Genomic DNA, 20649 nt, shown 5'->3' with positions numbered 1-20649 from the left:
ATAAACCAGAAAAAGGGCAGAATTACTTTTTATTAAACATGTGTGTTAAAGGGGTGAGGGCAAATTCAAGGTCTGTTTCCTTTGGAGTTAGTTCTTCCTCCCAAAGTGGAACACAATTCTTATTAGAAAGAATATTTAGAAATAACAAGCAAAAGGAAGAATTCTTTCCAATTAGTTCTTTCTCAACTGAGTCATATTTTCCTTCAGTGCTCTCTCCAGTTTTTTACTCAGTGGTATGAAACCTAGTGTGTTAATATTGCAGATGTGTCAGCTGTGCTTATGTTGGATTTAATGACATGGGAAATGCCAAACACCGGGCTACAAATGAAGAGAATACATAGTTTGGCTCAAGCTTTGAGTCTAGTATGCTACACCCAGAAGATTCTGCTTTCTAACTGAGATTCAGCCTTATTCCATTCACTTTTGCATCACCAGTTTGTCTTACAGTATTCCTTCCAGTGTGGAACTTTGCTATAACTTCCACACCACACGATATCTGCTACTGTCCAGCAAGTTCCCTGATGGAAAATGGGAGCTGGCTGTTGGCAGTAACGTGGGAGGCTAATTCATACGCTACTGTGGTGGTTTCACACCAATGGGTGCGGGTTCTGGTTTCTCACTCGAAAATCTGCATTACAAAGTCTTCCCCCCCACCCCCCCCTTCAAAGGCTTACATTCAAGATGCATTAGTATGAGATCTTCTTAGTATTTATTTAATAAGTAGAGCTTTTCCAACTTCTGCTTATTTCTCATTATTTTTTCTGGCTTCATATTTGAAAATTAAAGGCTATGGATCTTTTTACACATCTTTTCCACTTCTGAATAGTGAAAATAAATAAATAAATAAAAATAAAAATAAAAATAAAAATAAATGGCTTGAGTGACTGTTATCTTTGTTGTGTCAGTCTGTACCATTACAGCTTGTTGTTTACTTGAGAATGAGTTTTTAGCATCACACTTGATTACAATATTCATTTTATGTAATTTAGACAACGTGGGGATGAGCGTGCTATGTCTGAATACTCAATGAAATCTTGGTAAATTAAAACCTGCTCCACATACTTCCCATACTGGTTTAATCTGTTTTGGTGAACACTGTTGTACAGAATAGAGAGATGCCAAATAGCTGTTCAAAATATTTTAAGAGTAAAGAAAATGTCAGATACATGGATTAAACAAAAATATATTTCAGCATGAAAGTCTTTGAACAGGAGAACATAGGCTTTCTGAGAATGCATTACAAATTTCTCTTCCTTGTGGTGGCAATACTCCTACTTCCTAGCAGAGCCACAGAGATGAGTTTTAGGAATGTGTCAGAAAGTTGGGACACAAAATTATACCAAAATATTTGTTTATGACATTATTCACTAATACATTTTTACAGCATAGTGCAAACCCCATTTTTTCCTTGAAAAACAGGCTTGCTTGTTTCTTTGTATATTTGTTCATGTATTTTAACAGACTTCTTTCTGCTGTAGATTTGTTTCACTGTTTAAAGAAGTGATCTGCAGAACTAAGGTCCTCCTTGCGTTAACAAGGTGTGGCATTCTTCAAGTGTTTCGTTCTGAGGGCTAAAATTCCTTTTGGAGAAAAGTGCTCATGTGAGTTCTTATTAGAGAATTCAGCTTTCTTTCTCACAAGTTTCGCGCTTGTAACTCATTACCAAGAGGTAAACAATTCCTGCCTTTTGTTTTTTTAAATACTTATCTACTACCACCAGGGAACTCTACTCAATAGGAGTGGACTCACGAAAAGAAAGAAAAACTGGAAAAAAAAATATTAGAAATCCTCCAGAAATTTTGTCCTGTAGAAAGGATCAGTGGAACTGTGAAAACAAATGAGAAAAAGAATTGTTTCCTTGTTTGTTCCTCTTGTTTTTGAATACTTCAGTAATTGATATATAAGTGAACTGCTGTGACAAACAGTACTAAGATAGAAAGTATTCTTAATCTAGAAAGGAGTCTTAGGGAAACTCCAGATTAACATCTGCCTCTGACAGACATGAGACATTCAAATATGAAGAAAATACTTACATATAAGCCAGATTTAAACTTACAGAAATAAAAGGAGTGGTAAATTGCAGGATGTAAATAGACCAGCCTGTAATCAGGACCCCATATTTACCCTCAAGGGCGGAATAATAATGGGCTACATGGCCAAACCACAAACTCCTAGGGACAGGACAATCAAGACAGATTTGGAAAGGTCTGCAAAATTCAATGGGATTCATTTGGAAAGTATACTGTGAAAGACTATACAAAGCTTGCAGTAAACATCCCAGAAGTATCCATCCTTCTGATAAAAATACCACATTTCCAAGAAATTAAGTCATCTGCAAAAGCCAGTGGCCAAAGATGAAACTCTTAAAAAAACAAAAATAAATTCAAAAGGTGAGTATACCTTTGCAATACAGTACACTGATACTGACTCCAACAGCTATCTATTCCACGGGTAGTTGTATGCAGTGATATTAAAACAAAGAAACAAGCAAACAAAAGGATGTTATTTATATGGTCATATTCAGCTTATATGAATATGTGACATCCAAACATGCAGAAGTGTCACACAGGTTGTAATGAGATCACACACTGGTGGACAACTCTCATTGCAGGTTCACGTGTGCTAAATATACAAGCTAAATACAGTCTTGGAAATACATGCATAGCAATTTTGAGAATGGAGCACGCAGTCTATTACTGAAAAAAACTTAGAGAAGTAATAGAAAATTCCAGTATTCAGGTCTCCTTCAGTTTCTCAGGAATCATGTATAGGGTACTCTCATGAAGGTAGTGCACAGTTAGACTGACTGCCCACAGGGGTAGAACGGGTCATCTTGTTTCCAGCAGGGTGAGTTTTGGCACAACTGGTATGTGATATCTCTGTGTCCTTCCCTCATATTTTCACTCTCTTTACTGCTGAGGAGGGGAGTGAGATTAGCCAGGTGGGAGTGGCAGCCCACCAGGATGAGAGTGGTACAAGAGAGGCACTTGTTTGCTGTACCCCCATGATGCTGCAAGAAGAAGACTCTAATTTACCTAAATGTATGTTCTATAGCCATTTTCAGCAACTCAAAGCAGCAATTCACACAATTCCTATTTTTGATTCCATAATTAGTACTAACTGCCAGCCAGTGTCTTGGGAGAAGTTTGTTCTAGGCTGCCTCAATCAACCTGTACAGGCCTACTTTGTTCATATTAAATTTATTTTAAACTCACCTGGTAAAGTTGAATCTCAAAAAGTATGACTCAGAAAAAGAACACAGACAAACAAACAAAAACCTCTAAAAACCCACAACAACCAGGGTGAGTAACTTTAAAGATTACTTCTAATGAGTATTGCAGGAATTCTGAAGAAGTAAAAATGACCTTCCCTTCTGAGCTCTAGCCACAAGCGGGGCTCATACCTGGCGTATGAGCACTCATCCATGCCAGAAGACACTTTGTTCCAAGGAGAGCTGCTACAATGGGCTTCAGGCTTACTTTGTTAAAGAGTGTTAGCCATGGGGTCTTCCTTCTGTCACCCTGCATGTTGTATTTAAGTGGTGGTGCAGAAACCAGGCACAGAAAACTCTGCTCTTGAAACTGATTTTTTTTTTTTCATATGCCTTAATCTCACTGAGTAGCCAAGCATCACCATGGCTATCAAATATTCACATGCAAATAGAATTGATGCAAACAAGTCAAGATTTAAGACAAAAACTTACATTTTTAATTTATCACATTTTTGACAGGTTCATTTGTGGTTTTATTTTTGTTTGTTTGTTTGTTTTTCCCCCACTTTTGCTTATATTTTGTCACACTTTCCATCGTTTCATTTAATTCCCTAATCAATACTTCCACAAATTCAAATTACATCACTTTTTTCTTTTTATTTTGTTTCACAGCTGCCACAGAGTTGCATCTCTCAGCTGTCTATCCCATTGCAGAGGTGCATCTTGTGCATCATCATCCATGCATTCCAACCTGAAAAACCAGGTGCGAACACACTTCATCCATTTTGTTTCAGGATCAGTTGACAGAAACTATACATGAAAGGAACCATAACCAAAACACATTCACTGCAATTTCACAAAGCTTCAATAAACAAATGATGAGTCTTTGCCAGCATGGCAAGAGATTGGCTGTTCTAAACATGTCAGTTTACTCTCTACCTGTGGAAAATTTGGAGCATAAGCTGCTTCTGAAATTCAGGTACTTATCTGAAATCACTGCTTCCAGTAACGACTTCGATGCTTACTTCCCCTTCCATTAGAAGCTGGTTTTAGAGGGTACCTTTTGTTACTGCAGTGATATGCATAATCTCTGGTTCTTTGCTTACTTTGGTCCTACACATCTCTTTGCTTCTGTATTTGTGTGAGTAATAAAGGTAGAGGAAATGATAAATGATGAATGAAAACTTTTGCTCCCAGAGATTAGCAGTTCACTCTCATGAAACTAGACATTCACCTACTTGTACTGCAGCGGTGCTGCAGTGCTGCTTTGCAGACACTGGAACAAAAGTACAATACTTATTTGCTCTGTAACTTCTCTTATTACTCCAACTTAAATATCTGCGTGCAAAACCAACAAAGTGAGAGAGTCATCAGCTGTAATCACAGACTGTTACTGTCCTTGGGAGAAAAAAAATAAAAAATAAAAAAAGTAGGGAATTTTGTCTCCTTAACTCCAGATTTCTCACTCCCTTGAGAATCTCACCAGCCATTGGGTTTCCTTAAAAAAGACCTCGAAATACTGCCGTCCATCAGAAGTTCAGCCCTATCAATTACAGACACACTAGAAAGGTAACCCATCTGTCAGGAGAAGGGGAGGACTGCCAAATAGTTACACACACATACACACAAAAAAATGTATTGACAAGATAAAGAAGCAGATTACAGGCCTCGCAGCACATTCCCAGGCCTCTGACCTCACTGGCCACCTTCAGCAGCAACTCCCACTAAACCTGTTGCTGTCTCCTAGTGCCAGCTTGGAAATCAATCTCAGTTTCTGGTTAGCTATCAGCTCCTTGACCCTGCTTACAAGTGCAGATGTGACCAGACAACTCAAGCATGCCTGGACCTCCCAGACCTCAAAGCACTGCAGGTAATGCCTATTTGTAGGGATTCCTAGGATTCTTCAGTACTGCAAGCATTGTGAGTTGCTGCAGGATGCAGCATTCACGTTTGGGTTTTTTTAGTGCAGAAGATGTTACTGAATTTCCTGTTTTCTTCTTAAGAAGTCCTTGGGTGGCTTATGATGTATTAAGAGGTTTTATCTGACATCAACCTTCATATTTCACAGCTCTCCAAACCCTGTGAAATACACTTATCTTCAAGCAGACATCAGACTGCACAAACTAATACAAGTTTTCCTCACTCTAGACACAGCGTGTCTAGACAAGACACGCTTGCTGCAGTTTTGGAACGGGCTCCTCAGCCAGGCGGGTCTTCTTCCCTCCCAGCCCCACTCCCCTCTCTACACTGGGCTCCTTCTGACCCCTTAGCCGCTGCGGCTGGCTCGACAGAGCCTCGCTCAGCACGATATAACCACTAAGATGGTGAAGGGTCTGGAGCATCTCCCCTATGAGGAGTGACTTAGGGAACTGGGGCTATTTAGCCTTGAGAAAAGAAGGCTGAGAGGGGACTTGATCCAGGTTTATAAATACCTGAGGTGTGGGAGCCATAGTGGTGAGTCTGGTCTCTTTTCAGTAGTGCGTGGGGACAGGACTAGGGGTAACGGGATGAAAGTACAGCATAGGAAGTTCCGCACAAATGTGTGCAAGAACTTCTTTACAGTGAGGGTGACAGAGCACTGGAACAGGCTGCCCAGGGAGGTGGTGGAGTCTCATTCTCTGGAGATACTCAAGACCCGCCTGGATGCCTACCTGTGTGACATGGTGTAGGGAGCCTGCTTTGGCAGGGAGGTTGGACTCGATGATCTCTAGAGGTCCTTTCCAACCCCTACAATTCTGTGATTCTGTGATTCTGTGACAGGACGTGGCCGGCAGACGCCGCTGCAGGAGCGCGGCTCTGGGGTGCGCCCTCGCCCGGCTCTGCTCCGGTGACCCTGCAGCCGCCCCCTGCGCAGACCTCGGAGCTGTGGGCCATTACTGCGGCGGACTCCTAACGCGGAGCTGAACGTCGTCGACGCGGACAGAGGAAGCCTGACATAAAAAGTACAAAATCCCCTACGGGGAAGCTGCTCGGAACCGTCGGGGGGGAGCCAACGAGGGGGCAGGCGGACAGACGGACGCCATTCAATGCCGGGACGAGCGGTTGTGAGGGGAGGTGTTGCAGGGGGCGGGGCGGGGCGGCACAGCGCTGCTGGCCGCTGAGGTAAGCGCCGGGCTCCGGGAGCGCTGCAGAAGCGCCGCGCAGAGACACGCGGGGCCGCTCCGGGAGCGTGGCGGCAGCAGCGCAGGTGGGTGAGCGGAAGAGCGGCAGCGGTGCGGGGCGAGCTGCTCACAGCCCCGAGGTGTCCGGAGATCCCGGGCAGGTGTGGCTCTAGAGGGCAGGAGAGGCGCAGCTGCTGTGCGCCCCAATCCTCATCCTTCTGCTCCTCGCTCTCCTTTCTTCCCCTCATTTTTCTTTCTTCTCCTCTAATTTCTTCTCTTCTTCTCCGCTTGTTACTTTTTTCTCTTTTTCTTTCTCTCCTTTTTAAATTTTTTTTCTTATTATTTCATTAACGTCTTCCTTTCTCCCTTCTCTTCATCTCCCTGTTACTTTTTTTCTACTTTTTTTTTTTTTTTTTTTTCCTCTCTCTCTCTTTCTTTCTGTCTTTCTGACTCCCCCCTCTGCCTTTTCCCCATGGCCCCACCATGGGATGCAGAGCAGCCCAAAGTGGGCTGCTGGCCTTGGGTTGCTGGATTGGCATCAAATCTGTTGGTGTGGACAAGGAACATCTTATGCTCCTGAGGAATTGCAGTCCTAGGATGTGGCTTTTCTTAATTTGCTAGAACTGGGAAAGCCCTGAAGAAACACGATTTTCATTTATTTATTTATTTTGGAATAGCAATCTGTTTAGAAGTTTGTAAATAGTCTTCTGTGACCCAGTTTGGGTGGGAGAGCTCAGAATTCTGACAGAAGGCTCAGTTGAGCTTTGGAATTTTGCCCCCTTTCAGGGCTGCTCAGAAAAGTAGACTTCTTTGTGAGAAAGAGGAGTGGCAGCACCAGGGAATCGCCATTTGGGGGCCTGCAGTTTTAAATTTCTTTTTTAATGGAATATGATGTAGGTTACTGTAGAGCTAGCAGATGACAGCCCTCAGGAGGCAGAATAAGAGGAATCTGACATTTCAGTCCTTCGACTTCTACTTGAAAACTGATGAGAAAAATAATACAATGTTAGGAGCTCAGCTACAGTGGTACACTGCTTTTGAAAGTAGGTGTATACAGTAGAAAATAATACTCTTTTGATCCACAACTCTGCCTACAGTAAACATCAGTAAGCTGTATTAATCTCTTCCATATGAATCTGAATTATCTAGGGCAATACTCCTTTCCTGAAGCTATAAGAGCCAAAACTTACTTAAAAAATGTGAATTCCTTTGCCAAGTCTGTACTCTTTTTCTAAACTCCAGTGAAATGCACTGGGGAACATACATGCTAAGGATCTACAGTCTGCTCTGCTGAAATTGCAACCATTTGCTGAGCAAAATCCTGTTCACTGTGTCTTTTACTGCCACAGAAAAGCTGCTACTAGTCGTATGAAAAAATTCAATTTTGTTTTTCTGATAATTTTCTCCTGGCTTTCCTTTGAAACCTGACACAGCCTGGTAAGTTCTCCACTTATGTTTGTTCAGAAGTTCCTGGGAGAGCACTATAAAATATAGTTTGTACTGCTTTTATGTTTTTGTATGTTTTGCAGTGGATTCTACTTTCTAGGTAGTGTCAAGGTAGTCCCTTGACAACAAAGGATTGCATTATTTTTTATCTGTGTTTTTGTGTAGAGTTGCCTTTCAGGTAAGATTAAATTCATCTCACCTGAAGTGAACAGGAGGGGGGAAAAAACCATACAGTACCTTAATAGTTGTGGACTAAGACCGGGAAATGCTATTTTACTGGCTTGCACAATAGAGCTAAATCTGTGCACCAGAGCATGATGCTGATCAGCGTTAGTGCTGCAGCTATCAGGGATCTCTTATTTTCAAGGGACGCTTGTTGCTGCTGGTGCTGCTAATGAAATGTAGCTGTAGGCATGCATGCATTGCACTCGGAACAGGGCTAAGAAAATCTCCTCTGAATAATATTATAACTGTTGTTCTTGAAGAAGGATGAAAGTACTCAAAAGTTTGATAACTTCTTCCCTCCCCTTTTAGATTCAGGTTAGGTTTAACAGGTGGTAATGCCTTCCCAGTAACAGCATCTGCCAGCTTGCTCCATCCTGAAATACGGTATTTTCACAAGGGAGCCATTAGCAGGCACTGTAGGCGGGCACAAGGACTGCAGACCTACTCAGCTGCAGGGAAAATTAAAGCTTCTGCTTTAAAGTGAAAAATGAAAGAAATATATATGCAGTTCACTTCAGGGCAGCCAACATGAACTACAACACATTTCCACAGTGTGTTAAACTGGGCAATATAAGATTGTGTGATGTTTGTGGTTTTTTTTTGTTGGGATTTCTGAGTGTACTTCTGTGTCAGCTACCTTGAGGTAAAACATATTTTCTTTTCCTCCAGTATTAATAGTCTTAGGCTCACTAAAAGTATTTGTGTGGGGGAAATGGCTTTTCTTTGTTTAGTTGTGCTCAGTGAACACATATGGGAGACTCAGAACTCTGTACCAGACAAGATATATATGACAAGAGATTAATAGAAAATTTACCAAATGTTACATCTTTTTTTCTACACCATTTCATACACTCAGTGTCTGTGCGAGTTTAACTGTTTTCTGTTTGTTTTAAGAGGTCGTTTTTAGAGTGCCGGATGCCTGACATTTGAACATAAAATCTCAAAGTAATTGTGCTTTTGAATTTATTTTCACCAATTTTTATTTTTATTTATTTATTTTCTTTCTGAGAAGCTGCCTTTGCTTCTCTTTACTCTCGGCATTCAGTGTGTGGGTAGTGGTAGGTGTAGCAATGTCTGCTAAGCTGTCTTCTAAACTAACAAAGCACTAGAAATTGCCTTTTTTATATATAGAAAAGAAATGCCCTTTTTGTGTTTTGTTTTCTTTTTAGTTTTTTTTTTAGTTTTTTTTTTTTTTTAATGTCTTACAGGTATCTCTAAAAAACAAACAAACAAACAAAGCCCATGTTCTGCACAGTATTGTTAATGACTCTGCACCCACATGCAGCTCCACTGCTGCCCAGGCATGACTACCAGTGTTCAGGTCTTATCCCTACACAGTCTGACAGTGGCCCAAATACTCTGACCAGTGTACTGCTTCTGACCAGTGCTTTGTTTTTGTTTTTCCATTTTTTTCTTTTTCCATATGACTGAAAACTAATGGAATAAACATGTGGGTGTTCATTCAGTTATGGGCAGATCTGCACTTAAGGTCACATTGTTTGATACCATGGAAATGCTGAGTAAATGTGTCTCCACTGTGTATAGCACAGGCCTTCCAATAACCCCACATCTACGCAGTCTGTCCTTGGGCATGTTGGTGTTCCTGCAAACCTGCTTATGGTTTTAAAAATCACTTCCTCTTCAGAACAAGTGCTCTGCATAGTTGAGTCTGAATGGAAGCAGGTTAATTGTGAAAAACTTCTTGTAGGTCATGCATGCTTTGATGCATGGTAGGTATGCCCTGTTAAAACTCAAGGACTTTTCTCCACTTTTCAGTAAGTGGAGAACCTCCTGCTGAAGTGTCACAAAGTAGTTGCATAGTTTCTGTTGAGCTGACCTTAGAGGTCTTTTCCAACCATCATCGTTGTATGATTCTGTATCTCGGGTGGAACTTGAGTGGGAGAAGTGAAGAGCAAAGGGCCAGATGACATCGCTCTGTGCTGTTCTGATGGGCAACTCATTTCTCTTTGTATCTCCTTCCCCTCCTATTGAAGCAAAAAAAGGAAAAAAATTAGTCAGTTCTGCCCCTGACTCCCCACCCATCAAAATGATTACTTGTTTTGTGGCCCATCCCAAGTGACACTTCAGAAATGGGTGTACTCAGCACTACATTTTCCACTCAGCTTACTTCAGAAGGTTTCCACAAAAATAAAAACTCCAATCATGACTGCACTTAGGATTGTAGTGCAGTTGCCAGAAAGATTTCAAACACCTGAAGTAAGTCTTGGATGGAAAGCTGACTTATCTGGGGACATAAAATTAGAGGCACATGTCGTGTTTGTGCTTCCAGGATCTCTAGAGAGCTGTATGCCAGAAGCAACTGGATGTATGTCACTGAAGTCACAGGTTGGGAAGCATCTACATCTGCTTCCTCTGGCTGTCTTTAGAGCAGGGAGAGCAGGAGGAGGAGTGGAGAGCGGCAGTGAGGGATGTTCTAGCTCAGCAGCCTGGGAAAGCTGTGACAGGCACTAAGGCCTTACGGATGGATACAAAAGACCAGAAAGGTCTTGTCTGCCCTATGTGTAGCTGATTTTGGTCTTCTACCATCCTCTGTGGTGCTACCCAGATCTTAGCCTTCCTCTCACACTTCAGGTACCCCAGAGTAAGATCTTACTCTCCCCTTAGACCCTTCCTTTGCTTCTGGTGCTGGTATTGGCACGTGGTGTGTTTTGGAGACATTTGTTTCATTGCTGGATTGATGTTTAGCATCTTGCTTCAACAGTTTCTCTACTGCTGTGAGCAAAGGTTGAAGTACCAACATCACAAGCCATTTCGTTTTTTGTCCCCTGTGCCACCAGAACTTGTCATCAAGAGAAGGGTCTGTGTACCATTTCATAGCAAGTTCTACTTGCTTTTTCTAAAATACAAAAAGCAGTAATAATTATGAGCATAAAAATATTTATCAATATCTTATATACAAAATATATATATATAGTTAGCATTTGGTTTCAGTTTGTTTTCTAAGCTATGTGTTGCCTTATTAAATTGGTTGTGGAGAGTAAGGCCCTGTGATACAGAACTGGCAATCTGTGTGCTGTGTTCTTGGTTGGCAACAAGGCTTAACAATGCAGTGCTTAACAAATCCTCACACACTCTTACACTCCCATGGGGGGGATGCAGAATGGTGCTGTTGTGCAGACCTCCACATTCTTTCCAGAGTGGTAACTGTGTGTAGCCTCTGTTAGAAAAATGAGGAAGATAGGAGTCAAAGGACTGTAATTTGGGCAAAATGAATACTCCCCAAGAGCAATTCCACCCTGATATGAATGTGATTAGAGGCAGCTCTTGCTTTTAACTTAGTTTGGGGAAAGACAAGCCTCCTACTCTCAGCCTTATTATCAGTTAAACATGAAAGCCTCAGTCCAAACCAGCAACCCAAGTTTGCAGGTGGTGTGATCAGCTAGATCTCTGAAACCCTGCTGTTAAGGTAGGCTTTTCCAAACTCACTTGTCCAGGTCTCATGTACTGTGTTGCCTTTGTTCCTCCTTAACCTCCTCCCCCTTTTTAAGGATGCAGTTTCATAATCAACTCCTTACTTCATTAGGTGTGCAGCTGAGGTGTGGTGGTTCTTCATTCCTCCCTGTATTGATGTCTTCCTGGGGTGGGGGCAGGCTGGGGCTGTCAAGACTCTTGGGCCCTGCCAGTGGGCAGCAGGAATCTGCCTAAGGCTAGGCTAATCAGACCTGCTCTTACATCAAGGTGAGTGAGGAGCTGCTGGGTATGGATAGCGCATATAGTACAGGTAGGAAGGGAACTGTACCTTACCCCAGAAGCAATTTGTGTCAGATAAGTCCTACTGTGAAAGCATAGCCAAAGGGATCTGCTGTGCTGGTAGCAGAGGGCTGGGCTTGCTGTTGCTGGACTCAGGCTTGGCTCCTCCATGGCTGTTGGCAGGGCTGGTATAGCATCATGGTGCTTGTTCTGCACCATCACAAAATCCCCCTTGCATAAGTGGTGTCACACAGTGCAGGTACTGTGGTTCTACTGGCTGTGCTGCCATTAGCTGCTGCAGCTCCAAGCCAGCGGTCTGCAGAAAATGTTTAAATGAGCTTCAGGTGTCCCTCAGAGCTGAGCTGTAATCTTGCTAAGAGTGTTTGGGTTGGGTCTTGAGGTGTATGGGGGAGGGTGGGAGGGTTGGTGATTTTTTTTTATTCTTATTGAAGACTTAGATTTCTTGTGGGATTTTATGTTTGCTTTTAAGGGTGGGTGAAGATATACTTATCTGAAATCACTTACTGAGTTGGGCTAAAAGAGTGCTGCTCCATCCTGGCTGTGGCTGCAGCCTTTCCCTGGGGAGGGTTATTCCCAGTTCTCTTCACTTGCACAAGTGCCCATACAGCCTCTTTCTGACTTGTTTCAGTCAGTAATGCTTGTTGTGCTAGTAGTTATATAGTAACCAGGTAAATGCATCACCAACAAAGCCAGATTTTTTTACAGTAGCACCTTTACACTAATATAAAAATGTGATCTGAACTTCCTCTTCCCAAAATATCTGCCAGACTGGCAGGGAATGAGTAATTGTTTCACAGGTGAGCAGATGCAGCTGATCCAAGCGATGTGCCCTCACAGTACAGGTGTCAGAAGAGAAGACTGAAACTAAGCACAATAATATCTCTTCTCAGACGTCTATGTAAATGTCCAATAGTCTGTAGTAAATATCAAGCTGTAATGACCTGGTGCATTCTGTTTAGTTGTATTTTACTCTTTCTACATGGCACTGAAGAGTAACTTTGTCAGGAAGCAGTGATGCAGGCATCTAACCTTTCTACCAGTTCCTCCAACACTAGCAACTGTTGTAAGTTTCCCTTTTGATCAACAGTTACATCAAAAACACAAACTTGAATGTAGAGGAAATGTAGAAGGTTGAAGTGGGTCAATGTCAGCGTTTTACAGGCTAGTTGGGCCTGGTTCCATGACCAGTGGGGTGGAGGGATTTCACAAAATCTGCACCTCCAGAAAAGGGAAACAGGGGACCCCAAAATAATTTAAAACAGCGGCAACAATCTGAGGAGAAACAAACTAATTTACTAATTATGATATCAGAATGCAAGATAACAGTCTATAGTACAATATAATTAGAATTGAAGCTAATAAATGTAATGAGAGAGTATCTGAAAGCTGTAGGCCTTACAGTAATACTGAAGTGGTACGCGCAGTCAGGACAGGCAGCAGCCGGGAGAGGTGAAGGAGAAGAGCGTGAAGAGAAAAACCTGATCAGATGACCTTGCCAGGAGTTCCATCTCCTCTCTGACCACAAAGCCCCCTGGGGAATGTAGTTCTTTTCTGGGCAGGTACCCGGAACTGGAGCATTGACACTTTAACTCCCAGTGCACTACATGATGTTACTATGTGGAATACCAGTAACCAAAAATCATCAGACCATGACAGCCAAGTCCACTTCTGAAACTAAATCCTGGTTGAGAGCAAGTCCAGAGCTGTGGTATGAAGCCTTTTATATGTGGCTGTTCAAACCTCCTGCTCTTTCTGGTGTGAGGTTGTATCTCTGGCACTGTGTTCTTCACTGTGCACAGTAAAACTGCCCAAAGAAGAGAAGATGGTAAACCTTTGTCGTATGCAGTTTGAAGCCGGTTTAGGGAGCATTCTAAGCTTGTAAATCTTTCTAAAACAGGAAAACTCTTTCTAAAATAGATTTAGGTGACAAATTAGGTAACAGGTAACAAATCTTTCCTAGCCCTGTAAAGGTCAGCATTTGCAAAGAATGGACCAGAGTTTAGTACTCTTTAGTAAGAAATTGCAAGCATAAACAAAAAGAAGCTTGTTTATTAAGTCTTTTCTGTGGCACAGTATGTCTGTGAGAGAAATTTGACTGCAGGGAAAAACTCCACCTGAAAATAAGAGCTCTGTTAACCTGTAAATGTTTACAGGTCCCTCTCTCTGGTGCAAAAGAAATGCAGGTTTCATTTGCTTTGAGCATAAAACAATGGAGGAATTGCATCCAGCTGGGTATAGATGACTATTATGAAACAGTTTCTTTACCTTGTATTCAATTGCATAAGAAGATCCTCATAGTAAATGTTATTCTTTGGAATCATGGAAGGTGGAGATCACAATGGTAGCTTCTAGTTATGGTAGCTCTTACTCCCTGCGTCATATAGGATGGGGGGGAGGAGGGGCAAACGTTATAAAGCGTGTTATTTGATAATGCTTGTGTTCCTACATAGACTGAGAATATGATAAAGTAGCAATGCTAACTCTCATTCTAAAGAAACAAATTCCAGCTTCTGACAGCTAAAAATTCAGTTATAAAAATACTTCATTTTTAACTCGGTAAGCATAGAAAACTGAACAGTAGTTTAAGGCTAACCAATATTACTAGCTTCATCTTAAGGAAATACATTCTTGATAGAGATTATGGTGACTACCACACTGTTGGTCTCCTTTGTAGAATCATAATTGCTCAGGTTGGAAAAGAGCTTAAAGACCACTGAGTCCAAACACAACCTAGACATACTACTCTAACTCTAGCAACCCTCCACTAAATCATTTCCCTGAGCACCACATCCAAATGGTTTTTAAACACATCCAGGGATGGTGTCTCAACCACCTGCTTGGGGAGCCTATTCCAGTGCTTCACAACCCTTTCTGTAATGAAGTTTTTCCTGATATCCAACCTAAACCTCCCCTTTGACATCATTTCCCTTCATCCTGTCACCAGTGAGAAGTGACCAACCCCACTCCCACTGTAAGCACCTTACAGGTATTGCAAGAGAGCAAAAGTCTCCCCTCAGCATCCTCTTCCCCATACTGAACAGCCCCAGCTCCCTCAGTCTCTCCTTATAGAGCACATTCTCCAAGCCCTTCATCAGCCTTGTTGCCCTTCTTTGGATTTGCTTTGGCACAGTGTCACAGGTTAGCTAGATTTACCTGCGCCCATGACAGGGGGCAGCCACCCCGTAGGGCCCGTGGTCAAAAGGGAAGGGAAAAGGGGAATGGGAAAAGAGAACAGTGGCAGCAATCTAAGGAGGAAAACTATTTTACTAAATATGATATCAGACTACAAGATAACACAATATAATACAATATGATTGAGGCTAATAAATCGAACAAAACAGAGAAAGAGAGTCCCCAAAACCCGAGAGGCCTACTGTGAACTCTAGGTGACACAGCTGGAACACTTCCCACTCTCTGAGAGTCCAAGAGAGAGAGAACTCCAGCCTGGGAGCGAGATTATATATGTCCTCCTCTGTGACCTGTCTCTGGCCGTGACGTCCCCTGGGATATGTAGTTTTCTTCTGAGAGCTGAGTATTTGGGACATTATTCCACAGAACTGGAGTATGAACCTTTTAATGATCCATACTGCACATGATGTTATGATGTGGAATATTGACAGCAACATTACAAAACCTTGACACACCTCCATGTCCTTTCTGTACTGAGGTGCCCAAAACTGAACACAGTACTCAAGGTGAGGCCTCACCAATGCTGAGTACAGGGGCAGGATGAGTTCCCTAGTCCTTCTCACCACACCATTCCTGATACAAGCCAGGATGCCATTGGCCCTCTTGGCCACTGGGGCACATTGCTGGCTCATATTCAACTGACTGTCCATCAGTACACCACAGTCCCTTTCCATCAGGCAGCTTTCCAGTCACTCTTGCCCAAGCCTGCAGAGTTGCTTGGGGTTATTGTGACCAAAATGCAGGACTTGACTCTTGGCCATATTGAAACTCATACAGTTTACCATGGCCTATCAATCCAGTCTATCCAAAGTCCCTCCATAGTGCCTTTCTCCCCTCAGGCAGATCAACACTCCCTCCCAACTTGGTGTCCTCTGCAAACTTACTGAGGGTACATTCAATCCCCTTCCTTTATTAATTTCATTTGTTATGAATGTTATTTTTGTTGCGTCAGATATGCCAGTCAGAACTGGAAGAACATCAAGTAAGCAAGTGTGCAGTAAGTTATAAGGCACATAAAGAGTTACTTTAAACTGTTTGATGCTAGATCACAATCTAACTTTCATGATTATGGAATTTCCCTCCTCCCTTTCCCAATTTTTTCTTTTTTCATTTTATTTTAATTAAAGTTCAAAGTCTGAGACTTAGTGCTTAGATACTTTCAGCTGCAATTGTACACAGGTTCACTTATCTACTTACATTAAGAGTTTAAATGTTAGTTCTTCCAGTCTGACATCAGTGCACACCTAAAACCAACTTGGAACAAATATCCATCTTCCTAGTTATAGTACTGACTGAAAATATTGCTTATCCTTATTGCTGTGTTAGACATTCTTGCAGTGCTCTGCACTGTCCATCCACCATCTCCTCCTGGATCAATTCCCCCAGTCAGTTTGCAGTGTGGGCACAACCATGGACCCAAAGCGTAGCACATCCCAATGGCATCATTGCTGTCAAAAAGCTCTGTAGTATTGGATCTCAGATTTTTACACATACATTCTGATTTCAAATCAAGTTGAAATCCACAGCGTAAGAATTAAAAGCTAAAGTAATACTGGGATACTATAAGGAAAAGAGGAAATAATAATAATAATAATAAATCTTACACTGAGCTTACAGTAAAGCTGTAAAGGGGATACAGTTCACTCTTCCTTAAACAAATATTCTTATCAATTATTTTGGGAAGTAGTTACTCTTAAGAGCTGGAGAAAAAAGTCAGAGCACAAAAAAGTGAATCGAAAGTAATAAAAACTAAAGGAGTTATGTAACTCTCCAATCCGAGGATGTCATAAACTCACTAACTTGCAGACCAAAATGTTGGGACATGTTCGCTATGTGCTATACTGTTTTTTGCAACTACAGCTTAGCTTGAAATTCAGACCTGCACTGGATTATTCAGATAATGAATTTGTTATCAGGAAAGGCATTTGTGTAGCAGTGTAAATTGTTTAAGAATGTCCTGGCTTTGAGCAGTCTTTGAAGTGGTACTTAGGTTTAAAAAAAAAGAACAACTAGTCCTTTAACACTTCAAGATTGCAGTGGCGTAATCTTCAAGAGGTGCTGGCAGAACAGAAGTGTTTCAGCACTGTGTGAACAGAAGCAGGACCAACAAAAATAATGTATCATTTCTAGGTGAAGAGGAAGATAGGATTGGCAAGTCATTAATCTTGATGCAATTCAGCTTTGCATTGTGTGTTTTAACATCAAAAGCAACATCTCAATAGTAAAAATGGAGAGTGTCTAGACAATGGTAATGCAGCACAAAGAGGGGCATGAGCTTAACACAAATCAGCTTTAGAGATAGGTAGTAACTACTGCCTTTTTACCTTGAAAAGGTACTTCAGAAGTTCAGCTACAGCACCTTTCACAAAGCTGAGAAACTGTGCTTTACTAATTTCTTTCTCCTCTTTCCATCATCTCTTTCCTAATAGTATTTCTAAGATCAAGGATGCTGGAGAGAGTGCACCTCGCGTAAAAGTCTTGGAAGTCTTCTGTGACTGTCTCCCCACTGAGGAGAAGGATTATCAATAGCATTCAGTAGCATCTAGGAAATTACTGGTAAGTTAAAAGTTGATACAGATACAATCTGGACCACTGCTAAACTGGATGTGAAATGCTCTTGTTTCCTTCTGAAGGTGAATTAACATCAAACACTTGCTTCTCAGTAACAAATCTGACTTACTGGCCTTAATTTTGTCAGATGCAGTCAAACATGCTCTGTTCTCTTTCAAAACTTACATCTCTGTCCTTAGTGCTATAGCTGATAAAAGATAGGAAATAATGTAACATGAAAGCTGTATTTTCACTCTTTTCCCTTTTTTTTGAAAATAATAATTAATAATTTCTCATCTTCAGTAAAAAAAATGTTTGTTTGAAATATTTGCTCTATACAGTCTGTGCATAGCAATGCCATTATTATCCCTTTATCTTTTAAAGAAATATTAGTAACACCGTTGTGTGCCCGGTGGCGCAAGTGGTAGGAATGCCGCCTTGCAACACTGGAGGCCCTGGGTTCGAATCCCCCCTGTGGCGCAAGTGGTAGAAGTGCTGCTCTGCTACACAGAGGCTCGAATTCCGGGGGGTTGGACTTGATGATCTCTAAGGTCCCTTCCAAACTGCACGAGACTATGATACTATGATATGATGATAACAGCAGTGATGATATTTCATTTTATTTTAGGATTTTTCCTTCCATCTCCTTGACAAATGCTCCAAGTTCCCAAAAACCATGAACTGTTTTTTCTGAAGCTGTTGAGGCTGATACAAGCAGAGTGGAGGGCTATTTTCTGTAGTCCTGCAAAGCGACCTGGTGTTTGAAATGCTGAAAAGGAAACTGCGCTTTTTCCACAACTCGCGTTTCAGACTTTTCTTGGGCCTAACTCTGATTTTAGTAATCATTTCAGTTCTGAAAGTTAACCAGAAAGCAAACTTCATAAACCGAAGACATCTAGAGCTGACAAAGGAAGACCCTATTGGTGATGTGAACTGCACTAAGATACTGGAGGGTGATATAGAAGAAATTCAAAAGGTAAAGCTTGAGACATTATCAGTGTCATTTAAGAAACGTCCCAAGCTAACAACCAGTGACTATATTAACATGACAACAGACTGTGCCTCTTTCACCAAAATGAGGAAATACATTATGGAACCTCTCAGCAGTGAAGAAGCAGAATTTCCGATTGCTTACTCAATAGTGGTTTATCACAAAATTGAGATGCTTGACAGACTTCTGAGATCAATCTATGCTCCTCAGAATTTTTACTGCATCCATGTTGACAGAAAATCTCCAGAATCTTTTTTTACAGCTGTGAAAGGGATAGTTTCCTGTTTTGATAATGTCTTCATATCCAGCCAGTTAGAGAGTGTTGTGTATGCTTCATGGAGCAGGGTGCAGGCAGATATTAACTGCATGAAAGATCTCTATAGAAGAAGTTCAAACTGGAAATATCTAATAAACCTCTGTGGCATGGACTTTCCTATCAAGACCAACCAGGAAATAGTAGAGAAATTAAAAGCTCTTAAAGGTGAAAACAGCTTGGAAACAGAAAAAATGCCTGTTTATAAAGAAGTAAGGTGGAAAAAACATTATGAGATTGTTGATGGTAAAGTGAAAAACACAGGTATAGACAAACAACTACCACCTCTCAATACTCCAATTTTTTCTGGCAGTGCCTACTTTGTAGTTAGCAGAAGATTTGTAGAATATGTATTAGAAAACAGCAAAATCCTCAAATTTATTGAGTGGGCAAAAGACACTTACAGCCCCGATGAGTACCTATGGGCAACAATTCAGAGAATCCCTGACGTCCCAGGTGCTGTTTCTTCTAGTGACAAGTATGATGTTTCTGACATGAATGCACTGGCCAGGTTTGTCAAGTGGCAGTACTTTGAAGGAGATGTGTCTAAAGGTGCGCCCTACCCACCATGCAATGGAGTTCATGTTCGATCTGTCTGTGTGTTTGGGGTAGGAGACCTGAACTGGATGCTGCGAAACCACCACTTCTTTGCTAATAAGTTTGATACTGACGTTGATCCTTTTGCTGTGAAATGTTTGGAAGGATATTTGCGACACAAAGCTTTGTATCTGCAAAAGAAGTGAAATACTGCATGCTCCAGTTAGGAAACACAGGTCCAAATAACATACAGCTGTAAATTTTTACAGGCAACACTGGTGGTGGTGGTGATGGGAATGGTGGTTATCACGACGCTGGTATAGTGATGATGTGGCCCTTTTTTGTGCATTGACGAGGAGGAGAGAAGGCATACATCAAATGAGGCTGAGAATGCCTTATGTTGCACGCTGGGGCTTGGAACTTGGGTACAAAATCACAGACAGTAGTGTTTGGAAGCTCAACTAATTTGAATATTTATTAACTCAATATGTGTTATGGTATAATTAGAGGGCTTCCTGGGGTTAAACTGTTTGTTGAATGCCTGGAAAATGAATGTTGCTCGTGATTATTTCTGAGTTGTTGGTATTTTTTCCCAAGAATTTAATGCTAGCTAAAAAGGAGAAGTGAGGAGAAACAGGAGGAAGCAGCAGCGGGTCTGCATGAAGTTCATGTTAGTGCTGGAAGATCTCAGGAACTTAACAATGAATTGATTTGAAAACTAAACAAAAGGGGATATATAAAGCCAAAGGTCATCACTTAACTTAAATACAACTGCTGCAGCTCTGCTATGTGTAATTCTCAGTCCTTTTGAAAATCTTCATGAGGAATATTAAGGATTTGTATTTCTATTTTTGTAAAAAAAACCTTGCTTTTGTACTCTTAAACCCTCCCTGGTAATGTGATAAGAAGTTTATATATTAGTTCCTAGTTATATCTTCTCAGGGAAACTTCAGTTTTGTGCCTGATAAGAGTTGTAATTTTACACTTACTGTACCACAAGCCTTGCTTTTGGAACTAAAATGACTCAAAAAGGTCACTCTCAAAAAGTTAAAAGAATTGCAGCAATGTATAAATGTTACTGATTCAACTGCTGATTTCCACATTCTGTTAAGTTCAACTTGCATTCCAAGCAATTTTAACACTAGGTATGAGAAAATAAAGTTATTTTTCTGAATCATATTGTCTCTTCCTAAAAGGAAATTCCTTTTGAAAGCAGTGCAGGTAATTGTGGCCTGGGAGATGAGCACAGAAGGGAAATACTTCGTGGCAACCCAAGTTTTCTTCCCCACCTTTTGGCTTTCAGACAGCTGTAAGAATGGTCTTAACAGACAGCTGTACTTTACCACCTCTGTAC

The 20649-nt window shown here is 41.4% G+C and overlaps 2 protein-coding genes across 3 annotated transcripts in view; one reads left to right on the top strand and one right to left on the bottom strand.

The window, feature by feature from the left end:
- Window positions 1-5918: 5918 nt before the first annotated feature.
- LOC146753929 (uncharacterized) overlaps window positions 5919-20649 on the bottom strand; it is a 29016-nt gene continuing 14285 nt past the window's right edge. Inside the window, exon 2 of the mRNA XM_085529928.1 lies at window positions 5919-9968. Within this exon, the coding sequence (XP_085386054.1) occupies window positions 5919-6560 (642 nt within the window). The 5' untranslated portion in view covers window positions 6561-9968. The remainder of the gene's footprint in view (window positions 9969-20649) is intronic.
- On the top strand, window positions 6019-20472 carry GCNT1 (glucosaminyl (N-acetyl) transferase 1). 2 transcript variants are annotated; one of them, XM_015849170.3, is made up of 3 exons: window positions 6019-6153; window positions 17334-17460; window positions 18083-20472. In XM_015849170.3, exon 3 carries the CDS (start codon window positions 18221-18223, stop codon window positions 19499-19501), a length of 1281 nt encoding a protein of 426 aa, XP_015704656.1. In that variant the 5' UTR covers window positions 6019-6153; window positions 17334-17460; window positions 18083-18220; the 3' UTR covers window positions 19502-20472. The 2 variants fall into 2 exon arrangements, with proteins under 2 accessions (XP_015704656.1, XP_015704655.1); XM_015849169.3 differs by lacking the exon at window positions 6019-6153 and adding an exon at window positions 6285-6398.

Source organism: Coturnix japonica, chromosome Z (genome assembly GCF_054131305.1).
Source record: "Coturnix japonica strain WE chromosome Z, WE-NBRP24, whole genome shotgun sequence".
NCBI lineage: Eukaryota > Metazoa > Chordata > Aves > Galliformes > Phasianidae > Coturnix > Coturnix japonica.
The sequence above is the reverse complement of the archived record's forward strand: the minus strand, read 5'-3'. Positions and strand labels throughout refer to the sequence as shown.